This window comes from Orcinus orca, chromosome 20 (assembly GCF_937001465.1).
Source record: "Orcinus orca chromosome 20, mOrcOrc1.1, whole genome shotgun sequence".
NCBI lineage: Eukaryota > Metazoa > Chordata > Mammalia > Artiodactyla > Delphinidae > Orcinus > Orcinus orca.
In genome coordinates, this window is record NC_064578.1 from 35217475 (window position 1) to 35244990 (window position 27516).

The 27516-nt window shown below is 39.0% G+C and overlaps 1 protein-coding gene across 8 annotated transcripts in view; it reads left to right on the forward strand.

The window, feature by feature from the left end:
- The window catches only part of N4BP1 (NEDD4 binding protein 1), a 48102-nt gene that overhangs the window by 3105 nt on the left and 17481 nt on the right, over positions 1 to 27516 (forward strand). For all 8 annotated transcript variants that reach the window (XR_004480659.2, XM_049703683.1, XM_033418890.2 and 5 more), the window contains exon 2: positions 23594 to 25287. Coding sequence is in view for 7 of the 8 variants with exons in the window: in XM_049703683.1 (XP_049559640.1) it covers positions 23594 to 25287 (1694 nt within the window). In the remaining variant the exon portion in view is untranslated. The remainder of the gene's footprint in view (positions 1 to 23593; positions 25288 to 27516) is intronic.

Below are 27516 nucleotides of genomic sequence, written 5' to 3' on the forward strand. Positions count from 1 at the left end.
AAGGACTTTTTTAAACTAGCTGGTAGAGTCTCCAAGCAGCTTTGTGGGTCCCATCAAGTGGTTCGTGTCGTTTTCCTCCTTTAAAAATGTTAATTCACTACCCTTTAGAAAATGCTTGAGTAGAGGAGAATGTGGAGCTTTAGTTAGTTAGGGCTCCATTCACTGGAGAGAGGTGAGATGGGGCTACTGGTAGAAAGTGATAATGTCCTGGGAAGTTTTTGTTTTTTTAAAAAAGGCACATGCTCTTGAATGACCACTTTTGTCAAAGGGGAAATTTGTTGGAGGAAGCAGTACTTGAGCTGGGCTTTGAAGATCTGGGAAGATTCCCAGGTAGAGGTGGTTGCAAGCAAGGGCCTCGAAGCCAGAACAACATGGAGTGTCTGGGTAGGAAGAGTCATGCTGCCCTGTGAGAGATGAAGCCTCCAGGGACCCAAATGCTGTGCTAAGGCCACTGGGCCTTATCAGTAGGGAGTCAGTGAGGATTTGGGAGAGGAAGGATTTGCTTGAAACTCTGTATTTGAAGACAGGCAGACCCAACTGTGGAAGGAACTTTGTTCCAGTTTAGAACTGGACATGGGTGGGGTGACACGGTTTTCACTGGGACTTGGCAACTGAGTGGAGGCAGGGATTGAGGGAGAGGTTTGAAGCCCTGGTGTCAGGAAGGATGGTGGATACGTTGTTTGACCTGTAGGTTGGTGGGACCGGGTAGCCGATACTTAAAGAAAACTTCTGTGCCAGGAAATACACTAGCTGTTGCCTCTGGACCTCAAGGAACCCACAGCCTAGTAGGGGAGAAAGTTGGAAACAACATTTAAGAGTTGAAGTATGTACAAGTAATATAGGAGAGGAAGGGTTGTTTTGCCCAGTGGGATGCTGGAGGATGAATGAGAGTTTTCCAGAAGGAAGAGCATGTGCAAAATCACAGGGATATGAAGTAGTCCCGTTTTTTCATGGATTCCTCAAGTGAAGGACAGGAATGGGGGAAGGTGCCAGCTCACAAAGCACGTGCGACCTGCTAAAGAACATGGATTTTACCAAGCAGGGAGGCAGCGGAGAGTAATGGAAGGTTGTAAGAACACCAGTGATGCTGTCAGATTTACATTTCAATGCCTCCATCATCAGGTCCATTGTTGGCTACTGATGATATAAGTATAGAAATTGGGGATAAGTGTTTAGAACTTTTATAGCAATGTGACATTACTACAAGGGCTAGAGAAGCAATGTCTGAAAGTGAGAGGGAAACCAAAAGCGGGCATTGTCCATAGGGGCCCAGTGGGAGGGGACTGAAGTCCAAGGTGGCAGACGTCATGGAAACAAAGGAAGTTGAGGATTGAACGTCAGAGAAGAAGTGGAGGCACTGACCGAGCTGCCTCATTCACAAAGAAATCGAAGATTCAAAGCAGGGGTGGGATCTTGGAGTCTGGCCTGGGTGAGGAGAGATGAGGCTGAAGAGATCTCTGTCCTGGGGAGTGCAACGAGTTAGATCCTTCCCTTAGATCAAAGAGCCCCTGGGACTAGGTGGGGGACTGCATAGGGAAGTGGCTGGCTGGTCGGAAGGAACGGGTGAACCGAGATGCTCATGCCCTGTGGGAGAGGGCAGTCGCTCATGCTCAGTATCAGCTGGTTACACATATGGGCCTAGTGATGTCTGATCTTCTCACCCAAGGGAAGCCAGTAGTCTGCATTTTGTAATGGGAAATCTGTTTTGTTTTAAGAGGCAGCTAATTTATGTTTTAAAAGCCATGTATGCTATGAATTACATCTCAGTAAAAGTTTTGCACTAATACATTCTTTTTAAAGTACATATTCTAAAAAAAGAAATATAGGAAGCAACCACATATGCTAAACAAAACATGGCAGTAGACCAGATTCAGCTTTTGGACTGCCTTTTTAGGACCTCTGCTTTAGGTAGTAGGAGACAAGATAAGTGAGGATACACATTTTTTTTCCTATTTGGTGAAGTGGGTAATTGAAGGCCTTAATGGCCTATAGTACTGTCTTAGTAAAGTGGGATGGCAGTTTATGCCCAGAGAGGGAGGGTGAGACCTTGAAGACAGTGCAGTATGTCAACACAGATACAGTGGAACTGTTGGAAGTGCATTAGAAAAAAACAAAAAAGGACTGTGGACTTGAAGTGAGGGCCAGGGAAGGTTAGGTGGTTTGAATTTATAGTATCACTTGATCCAGAAATTCTCAAGTAGGTGATGATTTCCCCCACTCAGGATGTTGGTGAAGCCAGCACATAAAGACTAAAGGAATCTGAAGTGCAATTGAGCAAGGCAAAACGGGGCCCAGGAACTGTTTCTGAATGGTCAGCCTTATTTGAGCTAGGACAGTCCAAAAATATGCAAGACTTACCTTCTACTGTTAGTGAACTAATAGCTTGAGAGGTTCAGACTGGAGAGGAGGCAGGTGAAGGCAGAAGGGCATAATGAACTGTAAGAATAAAGGGAGGGACAGGACCTTAGACCGTGTCCCCTCCTAGACTCAGGGAATCATGCAGGCAGAGGACAGTTTCAGTAAGTGTTGGAGAATTCTAGAGGTGGTAGTTAAAGAAGCATTTCATAGATCAGAATCTTGGATCTGGAGGAATTCTGAGAACCAAGGGGTGGTACCTCAGTGGTCATGGGTGAAGTGGAAGCGTTCCTTTTAACTTAGAGAAGTGAGAGGCTAAAGGATGGACGTGTGAGCCATCTGGAGATAATGCAGTGCTGAGATCATGGAGGTCCATAGCAGGGAATTGGGTGCTAAAGTTAGTTGGTAAGCTAGGAGCCTGTCCTGGAGGTTAACAAACAAAAGAGGAGTAATTGGAAGTAAACAGCATGGCTACTTGTTGTATGGTTTCTCCCTGAACCTTTAGGGTACTGAATTTGCTACCTTCAGCTGCCCATCAGGTGGTGTTATTTCAGGCATTACTTCATGGCAGTGAATAGCCACTGTGAAGCATAGCCAGTGACCTACCAAGAACACCAATCTGGAGGACTTATAAGGAGAGTAATTTGGAGGACTCATCAGTCTTAAACATTGAAATTACAATGCACCTGAGAAACTGTGGTAAGGTAGGCTAACATCCAGTCTGCTTTTTATTTGAGAGGAAAAGAAGAGAGGGTCTTATGAAGAGTTGATGATTATCCTTTACCTGAGTTTTTGCTTGCATATTTGTGGAGTAAGAGAGGAGAAAGATAAGGGTAAAGAAAATGCAATTCCAGTAGAAGTGGCCTGTTACTTCATTGACTTCAGAGGGTTAAGATGGACCCTATATTGTTTTATTTCCTTTTCCGTTGGGAGAACTTGGTACCTGGTTTCATGAATGAATTCTTGAACAGTAGATTTGTTCATGGAGGAAATAATTTATAGATGTAATACTGGGTAGTGACAGAGTTTTTTGTTTTGATTTTACCAGAAAGGAGGTTGGAGGCCTTTTTGCTTTTTCTAGAATGATAGTTTTTAACTCACCATGGTTGTAAATCATCTTCTCAAGAAACAGAGGTTTGTTCAGTCTCTTTTATGGTTAATATTTTGGGGTTATACCAGAATGTTGAAATAAGGGATACTCACGCTGATTGTACTAGGGTCAAAGTGATTGCTCATGACTGTAGCTTCCTCTTCCCTATTTGTTTACCAGCTAGTATTACAGGGTTTTAATTAAATCAGGGACAACATCTTGTTCTATGTTGACTTTTTACTAAATTAATATAATTGTATGAAGTTAGAAGGCTTGCATTTCAGAAACAGAATTATAGGGGGGAAATCCTTACAGTAATTAATTAAAGAACTGTTTTTTATAAAAATAAGTTATGTCATATGGAAACAACATAGGAAAATCCTTTTGTTTAAAGAAACTGAATTATTTCTTTTAATTGTTAATTTAAGAGGTTCCTTTGAACTTAGAGAAAGTTTTGTTCAGTCTTAGTGCTTACAGAATTACTTACTTTAATTGATGAATAAGAACTGTGTGGATTCACATCTGAATTTTCTATGTAAAAGTCAGTTGTGATTATGACACCTTTTCATCAAAAATCCCTATCTACCAGTCATCTGGGATCTTTATCCATTCTTGAACCTACGTGTTTAGTTCACTGTATGTTTCATTATTAACCCTGGTATTTTTTAAATTAAGATAATAAAGTCATTACTTTGTTATAATAGGTTAATGCAGATGATATATCTCTAACAGTTAGACTGATGGATAGATCAGGATTTGGCTGCAGTGATAGAAATTATACAAAATGGTTTAGTTTTCTTTCACTCAATAAAAAATCTTAAGATAAACAACAGTCCAAGGCTGAGCAGTGGTTAGGAGCTGTCAGGGTGAAGGTCTCTGCAGTTCTTTTGGCCTTTCCCTCATGATCACAGAATAGCTACTGCAGCTCCAGCCATCAAGTCTCTATTTCAAGAAGGAAGGAAGAAGCCACAACACCTTTCTACAACACCCCAGCAGACTTTTCCTTATCTCTTTCTGGACAGAACTATGTCATATGGCCAATACTTGCAGGAAAGAGAGCTAGGAAATGTTCAGTTTTAACTAGACACGTTGCTGCCCTGAACAAAATCTGGGTTCTGTTTGTTAAAGAAGCAGAACGTGGATATTGGTAGACAATAGGAACGACTGCCACATCATATTATCTACTTCTCAAAATATGCCTTGAATCCTCACCATTTTTTTAGTTTTGTTTTTGTAAATAGGAATTTTTTAAATGAGCACTTTATTTTTGGTTGTTTTTTGTTTTTAATTAAAATGTAATTCCTAAAGATGCAAGGTGAGCACATGCCAAGCATTTATTTATAACTCATTTTTGAGGGAACTAGATGGATAGGAAAACTGGTTCAAGGAACAGTACAGGGAATGAATATAGGTACTGAAAAAGAATGTTGAAATAAGACTGCTAGATTGGATACAAAACTTGTTCATGTCCTACAGGATAATGAAACAGTAATTTGGGGGTTGTCACAGAAATCATCTGTGTCTTTACTGGACAAAAATATGCAAGTTAAATGTGTAATTTCACAGATTCTGGGCCTTTTTCAATATAAATAGTATGTCAAACAAAAAACACATTCCACTAGAGCATACAAACATGGGCGAGCTTTTTCTGTAAAGGGCCAGGCGATAAATAGTTTCAGACTTTATGAACCATACAGGGTCTCTGTCTCATATTCTTCTTTGTTTTTGCTTTTTACAACCCTTTAAAAGGTAAAAACAATTCTTAGGGCCCGTACAAAAATAGTTTGAAGGCTGGATTTACACTGTCCAGTGTATTGCCACTACCACATGTGACTGTTTAATTAAAATTCAGTGAAATTAAATATTCATTTCCTCAGTTGTATTTCACGTGCTCAGTGGCCATAATGTAGCTATTGGATACCAATTTGTACAGTGCAGATACAGAACATATGTCGTTACAGAAAGTTCTATTGGACAGTGCTGCCCTAGCTATGAAATAATCCTTGGTCGGGCCTGCTAGACAGTTCTCTAGTATGACACTGAGAGAGCATGCAGCTATTCTTTTACCTTACTTCCAGAGTTTCTGTAATTTGTGTTAATTGTGCCCTTGTAGTTATAAATAGCTTCAAAGATTACTCTTGATCACACACACACACACACACACACATATGCATGTAGACTAGCCTGATTGTATATAGAGTATGGCAGGAGGTATTAGCAATTACTGACACTAGAGAATTATCCTCTCTGGAAATTTCATAAGGAACCTTAGGTTACCTTTTCAGTAGCTGGGTGGTTTTCATTTGTTTTTGGTTTTAGTTGTCTCTTTTGTCTCTTCTATTTTAAAGCTAGGAAGCAAATCTCCAAAAAAAATCAAGAAAATCATCTCTACATATTTCACCTGTAGCATTTATACATTTGGATGAATGCTTCTCTCCTCAAGATTCCCAAAATATGCTAAAATTTCTTGCCTGCCAGGAAGGGACTTACTTTATACTGCATGCCACAGAGTAGGTACCAGAGCAGTATCCTGAGTAGGTTCCATAGATGAACTACAATCCTTGTTTTTTAATAGTAACCTTGCCATACCTGATTAAGTGAGGTTTATTCTTAAATATGACATTCTAATTATGGTCTGTGTTGCACAATGAATTTGTCTGATTTTGTCCTAGTAAAAGGGAGGACAGATTCTTAATGATCCTGTGCAAGTAACTACATTGCCATGAAAAGTAAAGAGACTCAGTAGAAGTAGACCAAGCTTCCCTTTTGATTTGACACAGTTAATAAGTGTTTGTGATTTAAGAAATTCAGAGTAACCCAATGAAATTAATAGTTTTAGCATCCTTATAAGGTGAAAGACAAATCTTTGTGATTGATTGCCTGGGGACCTTTGCGAAACATCGAAGATAGTTTAGGTGTAAAAGACATTCAGAGTGGTATACTACATAGCAATAGAAAAGAGCAAATTACTGAGACATGCAGTAATGTGGATGAATCTCAAAAATAGTATGCCAAGTGAAAAAAGCCATACACAAAAAGAGTGAATACTAATTCTATATGTGACATACTAAGCAAGACAAGAATTGTGTAATTATGGTGGGGAAAAAAATCAGAATAATTAGAACAGAGCAACTGGAAAGACACATTAAATACAGACTGGGTATTAGATGATACTAAGGAATTACTGTTCATTTTCTTGGGTGCAGTAATGACATTGTGGTTATACTAAAAAGAAAACGTGTAATGTGTGTGTTTATGCTTGGCGACTCTCACTTGGAAATTAGCCATGTATCCAAAGAGTGTCCATTAGTTAACCATTTACTGTTGGTCCAACCAAGGTCTTAAAGTTAACTAAGGATGTTGGAAATTATGCTTAAGCTGACAACTACTGAGCAACATAACTTCTGATGTCAAAAAATGTAGCAGTGTTATAATTCAATTTAGTTTAATGTATAAATTTTTATTTTTCATAATCAGTCTCTTCATGAAAGAAAACTTTTAAGTTAAAAAAATTTTATGATGCATTGTACTCTGCACTGATAAAATCAGAGAAAGGCCATCTATTTTTAAATTAGTATTAAAATTATCAAGTCAGATTGATTTGTCCAAGGATTTTTTTTTTTTTTTTTTTTTTTTTGTGGCCATGTCTTGCGGCCTGCAGGATCTTAGTTCCCCAACCAGGGGACCAGGGATTGAACCTGGGCCACAGCAGTGAATGCACTGCTTCCTAACCACTGGACTGCCAGGGAATTCCCTAAGGATTATTTTTATTACATGAATTTGGATTCTAAATACAGATGCCTTTGAATTTTCAGCTTCTGTGCATTTTGCATTGTTTCTCTTTTGTCCTTAAAAAGCTAACACATTATAAGTTTGGATGTTTAGTTTCTTTATTTTCTAAGAGTTCTAGATATATAGATTTATGTAAAAGCTTGTTCTCTATAAACCAGTTCGAACAGAAATTCTTTTTTTTTTTTTTTTTTTTTTTTGCGGTACGTGGGCCTCTCACTGTTGTGGCCTCTCCCGTTGCGGAGCACAGGCTCCAGACGCGCAGGCTCAGCGGCCATGGCTCATGGGCCCAGCCACTCCGTGGCATGTGGGATCTTCCCGGACCGAGGCACGAACCCATGTCCCCTGCATCTGCAGGTGGACTCTCAACCACTGCGCCACCAGGGAAGCCCCGAAGAGAAATTCTTTAAGAAACTTTATTATCTACTTCATTAATAACCCCTGGAGATAGGAATATATTTCACATTCACACCATGAAGAAGTAAAGGCTTTTTCTCATTTATAGAGACAGACACACAGAGAGCTTTCAGCTTTGGTTCCCTAATTGTAGCCACAGGTCGAAAGTAATCCAAAAACACAAAACTGGCCCAGATTTCATAAGGGCTGTTCTTCTGTTAGTAGTCCTGAGACATGTTCTTGCACAAACAGAAGAACAGAAAAGACTAAAACCAGATTTTCCTGTAGTCTCTCATGCCACAGAAAGTGGATCCCTGTTATCTGGTGACAGATCGCCACATGGTCAGACACCTAAAACTCAGATTCCTGCAGACTAGATTCATGTGTGAGACTGACCTGGTAGTCTGTAGCCACTTGGTCCCTGAGGCAGTGTGGAAACGGACATGTGGCGAAGAACCATAAAGTGAAAACACAAAATCAGAAGGGAAAAGAACAGGGTAACAGCATTAGTAAAATTCACTTCCTGCTTGGGATTCACTCTAGGAGCCAAAATTAGGTAAACCTGGGCTCCCAGAGCCAATGAGGTACCCTTCTTGGGCCACTCAGTTTAATAGCTCCAAGCAGGTGAGCTCACTTGGACATCTCCATTGGTCCTACAAGACTGCCAAAGTGAAAATTTATTTTAAAAGTTATAAACATGACTTTCAGACAGTCAGGTATCTCATAAATGAGGGAACCAACAGGAACGGAAAGGTGTTTCAAAGAGCTTTTGAGGATCTGATTACTTGAGGCTCTGAGTATCTGCACCAAAAAAAAAAGAAATGATGGAATAAAATTGCTTGTAGATATAAACTGGCTAATATCTTACAAAGCAGTGAAGTTATAACTATTTCTACCAGATGGAGATAATTGGCATCTCTGCTGGACAGAAATCTACATTTTGACATGTAGCATCACAGTCCGGGCCCTAATCAATAATAAATGGTGTGTAAGACAAAGGTACATTTCCCAGAGAAGTAAATCATCTTTGGGTGGGCGAAAGAGAGTGCTCCGTTGTGATTGAGAGGGCATCCTTTTGCCATATTTAGAAGTGTTTGATAATTTTTCTTAATGTTATGCAATCTATTAAAATGAACACCCTCCCCCACTTTTTCGTCATTTGGCCACACTCTCTCTTCAACAATGTTACACACATCATTGATACTACTAGGCTGGATGTCAGCCTGTGTTCCCAAACTTCCTAATTCCTGTTTTGACATGTATTTGTTAGACATTTATTGATTGATTTCAGGTTTTCTCAACAGTGGCACTATTGACATTTTGGTCAGCTAATACTTTGGTTGTAGGGGGTTGTAATGTACGCTGCAGGATGTTTAGCAGCATCTCTGGCCTCTACCCCCAAGGTGCCAGGAGCACCTCTTCAGTTGTGACAACCAGAATTGTGTCCTGACATTGCTAGTTCCCCCAGGAAGAGCAGAAACACCTCTGGTTAAAACCAAGGCCAGTACCCGCACTGTCTAGTAGAGTTATGATAAATGCTGTTGTTTAAATAATAAGATACTGTTGTGTGTAGAAAACAGATTAACATCCTCCCACCCCATTTTTGCCAATTCTTGAAGGAAGGGTTAAATTAGGCTCCAAAAATAAGAAACCATGCTGAAGTCCAAACCAACAAAGGCTTTGAGTATAATTCTGAGGATCTTGAACATTAATCCTTCGCAGTGAGGAGCTTTAGAAAGTATTTGAGTAAGGAGGTGAAGGGTGTGTTTTCAGGCATAGCTTTTATACTGTTACAAGGCAGTGGAGTGGGACAAGACTGGCAACAGAAAGAAGAGGTTAGTGTTGGTTGTAGTGTTCACATGCAACTAGGTTTGTGAAGGATTGCAAGTGAAGGAAGAGGAAAGAAAGCTTTGAATCTAGGCATCTACGTTTCATAGAAAGGAACTTGGACCAAAGATGGAGTGGAGGAGAGCTGAGAGCTCTGATTCAGACCTGTAAAGTTTGAGGCACTTGTGGGATAGGTAGAAATACCCAGGGGATAGTCTGCAGCCTAACAGTATTAAAGGCTAGAGGTGGACATTTGGAGTTACCATCAGAGAAATAAAAGTTACGGTTGGAACTTGAAAAGCCTATTAGAGTATAATTGAGGGAGAGGACCAAGACAGAACCTCACGGAATATCTACATTTAATGTACAGTAGGAAAAGGCAGCAAAGGATTTGGGAGGATAGTCAGAAAGATAGGAAGTAAGGACAGCTAGTGGTATCTCAGAAGTGTGGAAGGGCGAGAACTTGTCAAGAAGTTGGTCAACGGTAGATATCGTGCTACCTACCAAGTAAGTAGAGAGCCCAAGTAGGAGAGTACAGAGAAAAGGGCCTTTGGGTTTGGCATTAGTTGTCATTCAGGAAAGTGGTTTCAGCTTGAATGGGGGCAGAATCCAGATTTCAAGGGGTTGACAGGGAAAGGGCTTTAGGCTACTTTTTCAGAAAGTGTGAAGATGAAAAGACCGAGTGGTTGCATGCATAGGCAGTCGGGCTGAGGGAAGTGTTCTGGGGGATCAGGAAGGCTCACGCATGTTTGTAGACAGAGGGGCGGGGTAGGTGGCTAAAGGAGGAGGGATGAATCAAGGTCTGGGAAAATGGCATGGCTTTGAAGCAGAAGCAAGGAGAAGAATTTGTGAAAGGTAGAATTTTTAGATGAAAACAGAGAGGCAGTCAAAGGAATTCATATCTGTTGGCCTCCAGGCTCTGGTAAAATCACATCTTTTACGAAAAATGAGAAAATTGACAGAAATGAGGTTGGGGACCTGAAGACATTATTTGGGTAAGAGTGAAGATAAGTTGCTCAGGAGAGCTGAAAGTTTTGGAAGCTGTAGAATTTCAGAGATTTACAGATGTAATGGGGATGAGGTCTAGGGTAGAGTGTGGCCCCTGGTGTGTCTCCAGAAGTAGACTCAGAGTGAGCATGCAGGGAAGTCCCTGTGGGGCAGTTAAGGTGCTCCTCCTGGGGAAGAACTCGGTCGGCATTTTGGAAATAAGATTGAGGAGGAAGATGGAACAGAAAGCAAATGTTGGAAATGCATTGGAAAAATGACTAAAATGGTTATTTTTATTTTATAGTGATATTATTAATGTAGGTGACCAGATAGAGACATGTTATCTTAACAGGTTAAAATGGACCTGTTACAGATATGTAGGTAATGATATTAAAAGTTTGTTTTACCTAAGGCACTATGGTGCTTCTAATTTATGTACGTTCTGTAGGACTCATATGTCAAAGTCTAAAAATCATATTAATCCTCCTACTTTCTTTTCTCTTAGAGATAACATATATCACCATTTATGCGAGAGTATCTTAAGTTATAAGAAATCTTTAGAATCCTGAAGTGTGCAGCCAAAGCAGAGAACTACTGGTCCGAACAGTTTTAGAAATCTATCTGTAATGTATTAGGAGCCTCCTTGCCTTTGTAGTTTCTCCCTCCTCCTTGATTTGTGGTGGACTTGAGTATCTTCGGTTATATTTGTGCCAGGGTGCAGTTATGCTCCTGGCAGCTGCCAGAGCGTGTCAGTTCTACACTCATGATAGATGATCTCAAGTTGCTATGTTTTTTAACCATTATGTCTTCCTTATTTTTGCACCTGTGCTGTCAATTATCATTTGCTGTTGCGTGCTCTGCAGGTAGCACCCTATGCTGTTCCTTTTATATTTTCATTCAGCTGCTTCAAACCATGTGCAATCTGGGAGACAATCTGATAAAGTCCCTGAAGTGTGTGCCCATAAATAAGAGGTGGTAGATAGTGAAGAGTGGTGCCAAGAACCCTTTCCCCAGGTCAAACCTGCAGACTCTTGAATAGCCACTTTGATCCTTTCTGGTTTTAGCTATGTTCTGAATGGCAGGGGTTGCCAGGAGCTTCTCTCTGATTCGTGAATTGTTATATAGTTGAGAAGAACTGAATTTGTAGAAAGTAGAATAACAGAAATTCATTTTGCCATACGAAAGGGAAGTTACTGTTGTGTATATCATATGCTCCCCCCCTTTTTTCTTAAAATCCTGAGTAAAGTAAAACAATATATGAATGCTGCAGGATGGAGGGGAAACAATTTTGACTAACATTCAAATGTTCAGGTACCATATCCAGCCAAATGCAAATGATGACTACTTAGATCCACAGAATCTTTCTTACCAATACAACTGATGGCCAGACATTTTTGTAACACTGTATGCCTGTACACTTTATTGCTCACTCCTGAACTGGAGTATAGAAATCAATTGTTGCTATTAGTAATTTCCCAAGAGTAAATTGTTAATGAAAAAACTGAATCTGAATCTCAAGGGATAATTACTCATTCCTCTTAGGGGACACACAAAAAGGAGTTTTGGGTATGTGAAGCTATAACAAGCTCCTAGCACAGCTCTTCCTCAAATCTATGCAGTTAATCTTGCATTAATAGTTTTGGTTACTTGGGGGTAATGTCAGACAGCTGTGCTTGTATTGGGCACTTCTCTGCCAGTCTTCCTAGTGCTTACACAATAGGAGCTCTCCTGAGGCCCTCTGTAATCTTGTCATACAGCATCACAGCATGTTATGCATCCACTTTTAAACTTTTTTATTAAAATTAGGAAGTAGGGAATGTAATAAAATAATATATGCACATGGTTAAAACAAATCAAGTACTAGAGTTTTTATTAAGAATAGCAGTCCCTTTGCTTCTACCAAACACCCTAGCTTCCTGAAGGTAACTACTTCGCATTGTTTTTAGCTGTTTGTTCTGATGTTTACCTAAATAATTATAAATAATATACTGCTATTTCTTATCAATATTAGGCATTATGCACTTTCTTTACGATAAATGATGAGGCAAAAACTAGGCCCATTTTCTCAATTGCTATGGTCTGGATATTTGTGTCTCCTCAAAATTAATGAATGTTGAAATCCTCATGCCCAATGTGATGGTATTAGGAGAATGGGGCCTTTGGGGGGTGATTAGGTCATGAGGACAGAACCCCCATGGATGAGATTAATACCCTTAGAAGAAAGGCTTGAGAGAGCTCCATTGCCCCTTCCACCACGTGAGGACACAACAAGAAGTCCGCAGTCTGGAAGAGGGCCCTCACCCGACCGTGCTGTCACTCTGATTTTGGACTTCGAGCCTCCAGAGCTGAAAGAAATATCTGTTGTTTATAAGCCACTCAGTATGGCATTTTGTTACAGTAGCCCAAACAGACTAAGACACCAACATAGTTTTTTGTTTGTTTGGTTTTTGGTTTTTTTAGTTAAAGCAAGAAACAGGTTTATATAATTATGACATATAAATACTAGTTGTTGCAAGGCCAAGTACTTTATTATATTACATTATGTTCTCTTTCTGGTATAGCTTTTAATTTTTCCCGGGATTTTTATCTGCCCTTTTCTTACCTACTTATGAAATTTGCTTTAAACATCCCTAATATTTTACAAATATTCTTTTCATCTTAAGATATAAATATTCCTTTATATCTTAACTATTCTTTAAGCCTCTTTTTCTGGGAGAACACCCCTGGAGTCCTCTTCCCTCCTCCAGTCAGCTGGTTGCTCAGCTTATCTGCCGCATGGCTAAAATCTGTGGACTTCTATTTGCCACTCTTGGATGGAATTTAGTAATTACTTTATCTCTCATGTTTTTGGTGGCCTTCATCTTAAAATAGTTTCTCAAGAAAAGAATCCATGGGAGTAATTTTCTCAGCCTTTGGCATGCTAGAAATGTCTTTATTCTGCTTTATATTTGGTATGTAATGTGGATGTTATAGAATTATAGATTGAAGATCATTTTCCCTTAGCATTTTGAATGCATTGCTACCCTGTTTTCCCTGACTATCCAGACTTGCTACTGAGAATTTGACATTCTGATTATCATTCCTTTATGTGTGCCCTATTCCCACCCCGCCCACAGGATTTTTCTCTAGTGGGCCTTTAAAAAGTAATCATGCTTGGATATTCTGTGGACCCTTTCAAGGTGGGATCTGGGTGCACTGGCTCCCAAACAAGATTTAATGTAACTTTTTTCACTAATGCATGGGGTCTTATGCATTTTAGTTCCAGGAAATGATTTGTGTTATTTCTTAAGTGCCATTCTGTCTTTTTGGAATGCCAGTTATTTGGACTTAGGATATCCTAGATGGACGTTTAAAGTTTCTTTTCTTTCATTTCTTTCTTTTTCTGATACTTTTGGAGGGATTTCTTCCACTTTGTCTTTTGGTTCTTCTATTGACTCTGTTTTGGCCATCATGTTCGTAATTTGCTAGTGCTCTTATTCTAATTATTTTTTTCTTAGCATTTTGATATCTGTTTTATGAATTCATTATCATCTTATATCTGTTTGAAAGCAGTAATTAAAATTTTGTTTAAGTTTTCTTTTCTACCCTGCATTACCTACTTTCCTCCAGTTTTTCTCTATTTTGCGTTCTGCTTTATTGGTTTCTGTCTTCATATTTGCCAGACTTTCTTCTGACATGGTTTTTTTTTTTAATGTTTCATACTAAATCTGAAAAGCCAGTTGGAAACCTTGTGTCTGGGCAGGAGCTGTTGATAAGTGGCCTTTACCTTGGATCAATTAGAGAATTAGCCGTTGTTTGAGAGGATATTTTTTTTTGGAAGTCTGTTATCTGGAGAAGAAAGCTCTTCTTCCCAGGCTGGCTCACTGTTGCTGGCATTCCACTGAGTGGATGTAATCCACTTTTTCTTATCCAGTGGCTGCATAGTAGTCAGCAGTATTTGACTCCTGTGAATTCAACCATACTTACTTAAGCTAAACAGGCAGCCTCATTTACATATTAGCAGGCAGCAGGGAGCAGCTCCAGTTCTGAGTAAGATGGACTCTACCCTGCCAGTCCTGTGACTATAGTGATAAAACCTGGACAGAATGCATGGAACAGGTATTTAAGGACTCTGAAAAGTAAACAGTAGCAGGCAGATTGGGAAAGAAGACCAGAATTCACAGTACCACCAAACCAGTGGTGAGTTTACCATTTTTTCCATTGTTATCTCTCAGCCTGAACTCAATACAGCCTAATCTGGAAGTGGAAATGGGCACTAGGGCACAAAAGGAGCACCTGGAGAAGCCCTCTAGTTTAACTCAAGGGGCAGAAAATGGAGCATGTAGTACTGTGCAAAAATCCGTTTTTGTTTTTCTTCATCCCATTGCACACCAGTTTCCAGACAGTCCTATGATGGTGGCAGTGGGAGCTTGCAGGACTCAAAATTCTGAAGGAGGAGAACCTTCCTCTCTGATTGGTGGGGTTGTGGTTCCAGGAGGATGGGGCCAGTCTCATTGCTTTCTCTCCCTCTCTGTCCTTTGGATGGACCAGGCACAGTTGCAGAAATGTAAGGCAAAGTGGGGTAACCAAAGCCCCATCTTTCTGACTGGAGGACTGAAAAGAAGAGCGCAGGGAATCAGAAAACACTAGAAAGATGGCAGAGAGGGAGGAGCTCAGGAAAATGACTCCATAAAAGTTGTGTGTGATCTCCTAGGTTCATCCCCAAGCTACACACATGCATGGATCTACTCCTTATCAGCAAAACAAAGACTTTTGAGAACAATAGGAAAACCACCATCCAGGTCCCAGATTGGCCACTGGGTATCGCACATGTGGGACAGATACAAATAGCACTGCAGAGGCTTTAAAAACTGAACTGATATTGGAACCACAGCTCACAGAAGACTGGGTACAGCTTGCAACCTGAATCTAACTAGGTCAGTTACCTGCTAGAACAGAAATGTTGACATTCATCATGGGTTTAAACAAGACACAGAACTCATAATATTCAAAATGGATACAATACAAAATTACTTGGCATATGAAGAACGAGGAAAATACCAAATCTCATGAGAAAAAACAGTGGATACCAGTGCCAGGATGACACAGGTGTTGGAATTATTTAACAAAGAATTTAAGACATGTATTATAAAAATGCTCCAACAAGCAATCACAAGTACTCTTAAAGCTAATAGTAAAAGAGAAAGTTTCAGCAAAGAAATAGAAGACATAAAGAAGAACCAAATGGAAAGGTTAGAACTGAAAACTACAGTAACCTAAATAACACCTCTCTGGATGAACTCAGTTTTTATTTTTTTAAAGATTAATTAATTAATTTTTGGCTGCGTGAGGTCTTAGTTGCAGCACACAGGATCTTTCATTGCAGCGTGAGGGCTCTTCCTTGTGGCACACGGGCTTCTCTCTAGTTGTGGAGTGCAGGTTTTCTCTTCTCTAGTTGTGGCGTGCAGGCTCTAGAGTGTGTGGGCTCTGTATTTGTGGTGCGTGGGCTCTGTAGTTTGCAACATGCAGGCTCTGTAGTTAAGGCGTGCGAGCTTAGTAGTTGTGGCGCAAGGGCTTAGTTGCCCTGTGGCACGTGGGATCTTAGTTCCCTGATGAGGGCTTGAACCCGAATCCGCTGCACTGGAAGGCAGATTGTTTACCACTGGACCACCAGGGAAGTCCCTGAACTCAGTTTTTAAATGGAGATGACGGAGTAGTCAGTAAACTTGAAGATAGAACAATGGAAGTTATCTAATCTGAACAAGGTGAGTAGAGGAGAAAGTGTGGTGCTAAACAAAATATTTGGAGAAATAATAGCTGAAGACTTCCCAAGTTTGGCAGAAGATGTAAACATAATGATTCAAGAAACTGTGAACTCAAGCATAATAAACTCAAAGAATTCCATACCAAGCATGTCATAACCACACTGCTGAAAACTGAAGACACATTAAAAATCATGAAAGTATCAAGACAAAAACACAGCTCAGGGAACAGCAACTACAGTGAGTACAGATTTCTCATCAGAAACCATGGAGACCAGAGAAGTGACACAATATTATTTAAGTGGTGAAAGAAAAGGACTTTTAACCAAGAATTTTCTGTCAAGTGAAATAAAGCATGATAAAGCATTCTCGGTTGAAGAAAACACTAAAATCATTGCCAGTAGCCTGCTGGAAAAGAATTGCTGAAGGAAGTTCTTCAGACAGAAATGATATACTATATCTGGGTAAATACAATAGATTACTTTCTCCTGTTGAGTTCTTTAAAGTGAGTTAATGGTTGAAAGTAGAATTTATGACATCATCTGATAGGATTTCAAATGTATGTATGTGGAATTGATGAGATAGCTGTAACATACAAGAGAGAGCAGGGAGGGTAGAGACTGAGGGTAAAGGAACCCATATGATGGTGGTGTTCTAAAATTTATACCCACAGGAGTTTAAATTATGGAGGTGACTGAGTGATTGCACGGAGAAGTCAATGCCATTGAAAGAAGAGTTTGATTACTTAACATTTCCCAAGACAAGAGGGCATGCCTCACCTTGCAGGGCCATCAGGTTTTTGGCAGGAGGCAGAAGCAGGAGTAAGGGGAAAGGCATAGCAGGGTAAACAGTTTAGGATTGGCTAGTTTGGATAATCCCTGTCAGCTTTGGGGCATAGGGGATGCCCTTAGTTGTTTGGTACCTGGTCCTGGCTTGATACAGGACTTGATTTGTGAATTAGATAAGGAGAAGGGGTGGGGGCACAGCACTGTACTCGAAAGGCATGCTGTAAGCAGGCTGGCCACAACTCCTAGGAATTAGCTAGCTGGGCGGGTGAGTCTCTCCCCAGGTCTGAAAGGCCTCCCAAGATGTCAAAGCATCATAAGATATAGAAAATAAAAAACACGAATAGTATGGGTGGTAAGGTTTATACATTCCTATTGAAGTGATAGACTACTGATTTTAAGTGGACTGTGAAAATTAAATATGTAATTGATCGCATGACTACTTTAAAAACTACATAAAGAGATACAGTAAAAAATGCAATAAATTACATTGTAATACTAAAAAATGTTTGCATAATGCACAAGAAGGCCAGATAGGGAAAAAAGGAATTAAAAATAGGGAACAGGCAGAAAACAAACAAATGGTAGACTTAAATCCAAACTTACTGATACTTTCATTGAAATTAAACAGTCTAAACACACCAATTTAAAAGAGATTATCAGAATGGATTTAAAAAACAACCAAACTGTGTGTTGTCTTCAAGAGACTTATTTCAAATATAATGATACAGGTAAGTTAAAATTAAAAGGAGGGGAAAATATACTGTGTAAACATTAACCAAAAGGAAGCTTGGAGTGGCAATATTACTGTCAGACAAAACAGCCTTCAGAGCAAAGAGAGGGTCAATTTACTGAAAAGACATAACATTGCTAAATGTGTATATTCCTAATAATAGAGCTACAAAATAGTTAAAACAAAAACTGGTAGAACTGAAAGGAGAAATTGACATACCTACAGTAATAGTTGGAGGCTTCAACATGTTTCTCTCAACAGTTGATAGAACCATGAGACAGAAAATCCGCAAGGATATAAGAGAACTCAACACCGCCAACCAACCAGGTTCTAATTGATGTTTATAGAACACTCTGCCCAGCAACAGCAGAATACACATTCTTTTCAATGCCCATGGAATGTATATCATGATAGATTATAACCTGGGCATAAAACGAATCTCAACAAATTCAAAAGAACTGAAATCATATAGAGTATGTTGTCTGACCACAAAGGAATCAAACTAGAAATCAGTAACAGAAAGATAACAAGAAAATATCCAAATACTTGGAAACTCAACAACAGACCTCTGAATATTAGATAATTTGAAGAGAAATTTTAAAATACATTGAGCTGAAGGAAAATGAAAATAATATATATTAAAATTTGTGAGATGTAGCTAAAGCAGTGATGAAAGAGAAATATTTTTAAATTTAAAAAATATATTTATTTATTTATTTTTGGCTGCATTGGGTCTTCGTTGCTGCGCATGGGCTTTTCTCTAGTTGCAGTGAGCAGGGGCTACTTTTCGTTTTGGTGTGTGGGCTTCTTATTGCAGTGGCTTCTCTTTGTTGCGGAGCACGGGCTCTAGGCACATGGGCTTCAGTAGTTGTGGCACACGGGCTCAGTGGTTGTGGCTTGCGGGCTCTAAAGCGCAGGCTCAGTAGTTGTGGCGAACGGGCTAAGTTGCTCCGTGGCATGTGGGATCTTTCCGGACCAGGGATTGAACCCCTGTCCCCTGCATTGGCAGGTAGATTCCTAACCACTGCACCACCAGGGAAGTCCCCTGAAAGAGAAATTTATAACACATATTACATTAAAAAAGAAGAAAAGTCTCAAATCAATAATCTAAGCTTTCACCTCTAGGAACTAGAAAAAGATGAGTAAAATAAACTCAAAGTAAGCAAGGGGAAGGAAATAAAGAGCAGAGGTCAGTGAAGTTGAAAATACAGAAATAATAAACTCGATGAAACAACAAGCTTGTTCTTTAGGAAAAAAAGTCAGTGAAATTGACAAACTTCAGCAACACTGAAGAAGACATAAATTACTAATAATCAGGATATCAGCTACAGACCCTGCAGACATCAAAAAGATAAGGAAATCCTACAACTTTACACACGTAAATTTGACAACTTAGATGAAATTAGCCAATTCCTCAAAAAGTGGAGACTACCATAACTTACCCAATATGAAATAGATAATTTGAATAAGACCTACAGCTGTTAGGGAAATTGAATTAATAATTTTAAAATTCTCAAATCACAGCAAGATCCTTTTTGACTCACCTCCTAGAGAAATTGAAATAAAAACAAAAATAAACAAATGGGACCTAACGAAACTTAAAAGCTTTTGCACAGCAAAGGAAACCATAAACAAGACAAAAAGGCAACCCTCAGAGTGGGAGAAAATGTTTGCAAACGAAGCAACTGACAAAGGATTAATCTCCAAAATATACAAGCAGCTCATGCACCTCAATATCAAAAAAACAAACAACTCAATCCAAAAATGGGCGGAAGACCTAAATAGACATTTCTTCAAAGAAGACATACAGACTGCCAACAAACACATGAAAGGATGCTCAGCATCACTAATCAGTAGAGAAAGGCAAATCAAAACTACAATGAGGTATCATCTCACACCGGTCAGAATGGCCATCATCAAAAAATCTACAAACAATAAATGCTGGAGAGGGTAATGTAGATTGATACAGCCACTTTGGAGAACAGTATGGAGGTTCCTTAAAAAAGTAAAAATAGAACTACCATATGACCCAGCAGTGCCACTACTGGGCATATACCCTAAGAAAACCATAATTCAAAAAGAGTCGTGTACCACAATGATCATTGCAGCACTATTTAGAATAGCCAGGACATGGAAGCAACCTAAGTGTCCATTGACAGATGAATAGATAAAGAAGATGTGGCACATATATACAATGGAATATTACTCAGCCATAAAAAGAAATGAAATTGAGTTATTTGTAGTGAGGTGGATGGACCGAGCGACTGTCATACAGAGTGAAGTAAGTCAGAAAGAGAACAACAAATACTGTATGCTAACACATATATATGGAATCTTTTTTAAAAAATGGTTCTGAAGAACCTAGGGGCAGGACAGGAATAGAGACGCAGATGCAGGGAATGGACTTGAGGACACGGGGAGGGGGAAGGGTAAGCTGGGACAAAGTGAGAGAGTAGCTTTGAGATATATACACTACCAAATGTAAAATAGATGGCTAGTGGGAAGCAGCCTCATAGCACAGGGAGATCAGCTCAATGTTTTGTGACCACCTAGATGGCGGTGGGGGATAGGGAGGGTGGGAGGGAGACGCAAGAGGGGAGGGATATGGGGATATATGTATACATATAGCTGGTTCACTTTGTTATACAGCAGAAACTAACACAACATTGTAAAGCAGTTATACTCCAATAAAGATGTTAAAAAAAAATAAAATAAAATTCTCATAAAAGGGACTTCCCTGGTCATCCAGTGGTTAAGACTTGGCGCTCCCAATGCAGGGGGCCCGGGTTCGATCCCTGGTCGAGGAAACTAGATTCCGCATGCTGCAATGAAGCTCCTGCGTGCAACAATAAAGACCCTATGTGCTGCAACTGAGACTCGGCACAGCCAAATAAATAAATACTAAAAAAAAAATTCTCATGAAAGAAATTGCTGAGCCAAGCTGTTTCACTGGAGAAGTCTACAAAGTGTTTAAAAGAGTTAACACCAATTCTGCACAATCTCTTCTAGAAAATACAAGGGCAGAGAACACTCCTATATTCATTCGTAATCAGTATTTTCCCGATGCTAAAACCAGACAAGGCAGTACAAAATATAGCAAATAGAATCCATCAATGTATTAAAAAATTATACATCATGACCAAGCGGTGATTATTCCAGGGATAGAAGGCTGGTTAAATATTGAAAAATCAGTTAATGTAATCTATCATACGAACAGGCTGAAGAAGTGAAATCATAACATGATTACATCAGTTGATTTAGTAAGGCATTTAACAAGTTTCAACACTCATGTTTCATGTTCATGCTCCTAGAAAAGTAGGAATATAGGGTAACTTCCTTAATTTGATGAAGAATATCTACAAAAAGTTTAACTTAATGGTGAAAGATTGAATGTTTTCTCCAAAGACTGAACGAAAGCAAGCATGTCAGCTCTCACCACTGCTTTTCAGCACAGTGCTGGAAGTTCTACCAGTACAATAAGGCAAGAAAGTAAAAGGCATATAGATCAGAAAAAAAAAAACAAAAGGAAATGACATAATTGTCTGCATAGAAAATCCCAGGGTATCTAGAAGAAAAAAATCCTAGAATTAGAAATATGATCAGCAGGGTCACAGGATATATGACCAATATACAAAAATCAATTGTATTTCTATTTATTAGCAATGAACACATAGGAACCAAAATTAAAATGCAGTGCCATGTTCAGTTGCTCAAAAAAATGAAATACTTGGGCGTAAACCTCATAAAACGTGTATAGGACTCAAAACTATAAAACAGTGATGAAAGAAAGCAAAGATCTGGAGAACTGGAGAGACATACCATGTTCATGCATCAGAAGAGTCAGCAGATGTCACTTGTCCTCAAATCAATGTGCAAGTTTAACATAATTGCTAAATAAGATTATGCTAAAACTTGATTTGGAAAGGCAAAGAAACTAGAATAGCTAAAAATAATTTTTAAAAGAAGAATAAAGTGGGAGCAGTCATTGTCCAATTTTAAGACATTAGATAATTATAATAGTCAAGACTGGTATTGGTGAAGGGATAAATTCATAAGTTGATGGGACAGAATAGGAAACCCAGATATAGACCCACACAAGTTTGGCCAACTGATTTTTGACAAACAGGCAAAAGCAATTCAATAGAGAAAAGATAGTCTTTTCAGGAAATGATGCTAGAGCAACTAGATATCCATAAGCAAAAAATGAACCTCGAACAAAGCCTCACATTTGATAACAAAAATGAACTCAAAATGGATTATAGATTTAAATGTAAAACTTTTAGATGCTAACACACGAGAAATCTTTGGGACCTAAGTCTTGATGAAGAAAAAACCAATAAATGGGCTTCCTTAAAATCAAAAACTTTTTCTGTCACAAAAGAGGATGAAAAGACAAACTATAGATAAGGGGAAAATATTTGCAAGCCACTTACTTGACAAAGGATTCATTCATACCACCAAGCCCATAGATATTCCACGTTTATCCAAAAGAACATAAGAGAGTAAAGAATTCATGACTGAACATTATTATAGTGCGTGGGTTGAGCTTTTCCCCTTGATGTTTTCCTTGTATTTCTGGTGTTCCATCTCCTTGTAGGAATCTTGTAGTTCGCGTGTAAACAAGGAATATGTACACATTTGTATATAAATTCTAGTGGAGGACATGTGGCCATTATAAGAGCAAGTGTACATAGTACGTGCAAGTTTGTAAAGCCTCATTGTAACCGGTTGCACAGGTTGAACTTTTTAAAATAGCACCATTTTGGATAACGCCATTCTGATTTTAGTGTAAAGTATAGATCAGATATCGCCAGGCTCATTTCTTACAGATGTCTGTCCAGAAAGCTCTCACTGATAATTTGAAGTAACAGTGTTTATTATTTAGTAAGCACGTGTGAGACACTATTGTCAGAACTTTACATTTATTATTTCTTTGAATTTCCTCAAAACACCTGAGATTGCACTAGCCTCTCTCTCTTTCACTGTTGCAGAAACTGGGCTCAGAAGGGTTAGGTAACTTGAGCAAGGTCACCAGTTGCATGGCTGGAATTTGAGCCTAGGAACTGGCTCCAGTGCCCAGGTTATTAACAAGTATGCTCCATTGTGTGAGTGCTTTTTGCACGTTTACTTGATTCACACTTCAGCCTCCAGTGGCAGCCTAATTGCTTAAGAACCCAGTTCCCTTTTTTACCTCGTTCAGGCCTCTTTCAATATCAAATTTCACTGGAAACCATAGCTTTATATCTGAGAAAGGCAGTACTATTCAGCATTCTGTGGTTCTTTATATTTAGATCTACATTTAAATAGTCTGGTCTTTCTTGGAAAACAGATGTAAAAGTATATAGGGTATATACATTGTTCCAGCCAGCTAGAAGAATTTTTTTGTTAAACTGATCTTGTTATTAAATGCCTTCAAAAAAATCAGTCTGTTTCATCTGGAAACAATAGTAGCAAAACAAAAGTCAAGGTTTGTTCTGGAGTAAATCATTTGATTTGATTATCTTCTCTCTTAATTATGTCATAGTAGTAATAAATGACTGGTAACAAGCAAAGATGTTTATTCTTTATAGACATAAATAAATCCAGTCTTGTCATTGTCCACTGTGCAGCTGGGCAAACTCCTAAGATCACATTGCAAGATACACTATTGAAAATGTTATACATACCTACCTTTTAGACTTAGATGCAAAGTTTTCAGTTCGCTGAAAACAATTAAGTGACTTATATCTGTTATTTTAAATATTTCAGTTAAAACGTGGTATTTTTTCCAAGGATGTTAGCATGCTTTTGACTTTTGTGCAGCTTGATATTGGTAATTTCATGTGTAACATAGTAATGTGCTGTAAGGAGCTTTTGTAAATTGATCTAATTTCTTATTTTCTCTTTACAGGAATATATTAAAGGAATCTGTGAACCCGAACTAGAAGAAAGAGAATGTTACCCCAAGGCCATGCACTGCATTTTTGTTGGGGCACAGAGCCTGTTTCTGAAGAGCTTGATTCAGGACACCTGTGCCGATCTCTGCATTCTCGACATCGGTCTTCTTGGCATCAGAGGAAGTGCCGAAGCTGTGGTCATGGCTAGGAGTCACATTCAGCAGTTTGTAAAACTCTTCGAGAATAATGAGAACCTACCCAACAGCCAAAAAGAATCAGAGGTAAAAAGGGAATTTAAACAATTTGTTGAAGCTCGTGCAGACAGTTACACAATGGACTTGTTGATTTTACCCACTTCCTTGAAAAAAGAACTTTTGGCACTCACCCAAGGTGAGGAGAATCTATTTGAAACAGGAGATGATGATGTAATTGAAATTAGAGATTCTAAACAAACAGAGTTTACACAGAATGCTGCCACAGGGCTGAATATTTCCAGAGGTGAAATTGTTTTGCAGGAAGAGGCAAGAAATAAAGCTGGGACTCCTGTTTCTGAGCTTACAAAACAAATGGACACAGTCTTTTCTAGTTCACAGGATGTACTTTTTGTTCCAATAAATGGTGTAACGCCAGATGAAGAGGCGCTTTCCAAAGACAGAGTGTGTCACAAAAGGAGGTTTTCTGATTCTGAAGAAAGGCATACCAAGAAACAGTTTTCTTTGGAAAATGTTCAAGAGGGAGAGCTTTTACATGATGGTAAGACATTAGCTGGAAGTGTAATCATTGACCTATCTGATTCTTCTACTGATGCCGAAAATTTAAGTCCAGATGTAAAAGACACTACTGAGGAAATGGAATACAACATCCTTGTAAACTTTTTTAAAACCATGGGCTATTCCCAAGAAATTGTAGAAAAGGTCATTAGGGAGTATGGGCCATCTACTGAACCATTATTACTCTTGGAGGAAATTGAAAAGGAAAATAAAAGATTCCAAGAAGACAGAGAATTTCCACCTGGTACTGTGTATCCAGAGACCAAGAGAACCAAAAATAAAGGTGTTTGTAGCAGCATAAATGAGCTTACAGCAGATTCCACTCCAAAGAAAACACAGACTCACACACAGCAAAATATGGTAGAAAATTTTTCTCAGTTACCATTCAAAGTAGAATCGAAACCATGTACCTCAAATTGCAAAATTAATACTTTCAGAACAGTGCCAATAGAACAGAAACAAGAAATCTGGAGTTCAAATCAGAGCTACCTTTGTAATATGGACCTTGAAACTGATGGCCTTTTACCCTCTCTAGCCCCTTCAAGTCCCAAAGAAATTGTCAATTTTGTTTCAAGAGGAGCTTCAAGTCACCAGCCCAGAATTCCAGTTTTTCCTGAAAATGGTGTGCAGCAGCAAGCAGAACCCTTGCTTCCAAATAATATGAAGTCTGCCTGTGAAAACCGCTCGAGGTGTTGTGCCTCTCCTCAGTCTAAGCCAAATTGTCCACCCCTTTCTCCACCAATGCCGCTGCCCCAACTGTTGCCTTCAGTTACTGATGCAAGGTTGGCAGGACCTTCTGAGCACATCGATTCCTCAGTTACTGGGGTTCAAAGATTTCGAGATACTCTGAAAGTGCCCTACAAGCTGGAATTAAAAAATGAACCAGGGAGGACGGATTTGAAGCACATTGTTATAGATGGGAGCAATGTTGCAATTACGTAAGTCCACTCTCTTCAAATTATCGTTTTCAGTAGGCCTCTTAGCCATGTCTCAGAATTGCATGTGTTTGTAGGAACTATCCTGTGTGTCTGTGTAGTTGACCTATAGCCTTACCTGACAGAAAGAAGAAAACAGCTGATTGGGAAAGTTTTGTTATTCCACCCTCTGGCGTCGTATAAACTCTTTCTTCACTCTGCTGAACCTGTATTTCTGAGAGCAAGGAATGATAGAAAACTTGCCTTTTCACATTGCGTTTCCCAGTGATAAGCAGTAAAGAGACTTTTAAATCCTTAGGTTCTTAATGCCATGAACACCATTAGGTTTTGAATACGAGGATGAAGCTTAAGACAAAAAAGAGATTTTTTCTTTTTATGTACAGCATGCCAGGTCTTTAGCCATGTATGTGCAGGGATAATAGGTGTGATGTACTTCTGTTATACTTTTGTTGATAGAGTGATAGCAATTTCCTTTCTAAGGAAATTCTTCAGTTTGGGCTGCTTTATGGGCCTCTGCTCCTACTAAAAGTTTGTATATTTGTTTTTAGTAAAAGGAGTTAAATGATCATTTCCATTTAGCCTGTCTTGGAACCCTCTTAGGATTCTGATTTTATACTTCCAGTGTGGGATTGGATTTGTTCTCTAAGGGGCGGTTTGATATAGTGACTAAGGAGAGTTTGGGGGTCAGAGAGTCCACCTCACTGTGGACCAGCTGTTTGACATCAGGCAGGTTTCGGCCTCCTGAGTTTCACTTGCTACAGCCTTTTGCCCCGTCCTAAAGGACATCTTTATCACGCCATTTCAACAACTGCTAGGTAGTCTCCCTCCGGTTTTCAAAACCAGTTACTCCACTGATTTTGAAGAAGTCTTCAAGGTGTAGCATTTAAGTAGCTGCAGTTTAAGAAATGGGGCATGGAAGGTTGGCAGGAACTTCTGACATGGAATGAAGTCGTTGAAATACAATTGGCCCTTTAACGATGGACATTGGACATGGAATGAAGTCGTTGAAATACAACTGGCCCTTTAACGATGTGAGGTTAGGGGGCACCGACCCTCTGCCCAGGCAAAATAACTTTACCATTCGGCCCTCCATAAAGCTGTTCTGAGTCCTCGGATCATACAGTACTGTAGTATTTACTACTGGAAAAAATAATCCACGTTTAAGTGGACCTTGAAGTTCAGACCTTGTGTTGTTCAAGGGTCAGCTGTACTTTTCTGAATTGCTGAATGTTTATGTGACCTCTTTCCTAGGAGTTCTAAAAGATCAGTTAATCCCCTGATTTTTCAGGAATACTTGATAAAATTGAAAAATAAAGTGAATTTTATTCTTAAAATACACATTTATTATGTATTCGTTATTTTTTGTTTTGTTGATTTTTTTTTGTTGTTAGAATTTTCAAAGAAATTCACAAGAAGATAATAGGATGAATTCCATGTTGGTTTCATTTGGGATTCGCATGTGTCCATCACATACATGGCCCATCTTGTTTCATCATTTCAAACATTGTTTCACCTATACCCCCACCTGCTGCCTTTCACCCATTTTGAAGGAATTCTCAGATATTTCATTTCCATCTATAAATATTTTAGTATCTATTTTTTAAAATGCAGGGATTCTTTTGATTTTTATTTTTTTGAATGGTGCTGTACTTTGCTGTCAAAAAAAGAAGAAAATGCCAACATTTCATAGGTTAAAGTTTGAATATAGAAGGTAAAAATGTGTAATATACTTGTCTTCATTTCCAAATAATACTGTTTATTGTCATTTCACTTTGTTTTTTGGCAGTTCTTTTGGGGGAAACCCAGCAAATGACCCACAGCTGCATAGCATTATCTAAGTAAAAATGTAAAGTGCAATTTCAATCACTCACAGTCCAAGCCCCACAGTAGTTCCTCCTTGTTACAATTTCTTGAGCCAAATGATGATATAAAATTTAGGTCACGATTATGAGTAATATTAATCCTTTCTCATTTTTCTGTGTATGGAGAGATTTCCCAAATTGGTGTTCAAAGACTAAGAAATGCAAATTAAGGTAGAATGAGCAGTGATAATGACACTTTTAAAAAACCTTTTTGTGGTAACTAGTATATTTCTCAAAGGGGTCACTATTGGAATTTAGAGTGGCACTGGCTATCCAGGACAGGGTGTTTTGCATATCTAGTCCCTCCTACTTTGCCCGTACTGCCCTCCGGCCATTGTGACACCCCAAAACAGTGTCACATATTTCCTAA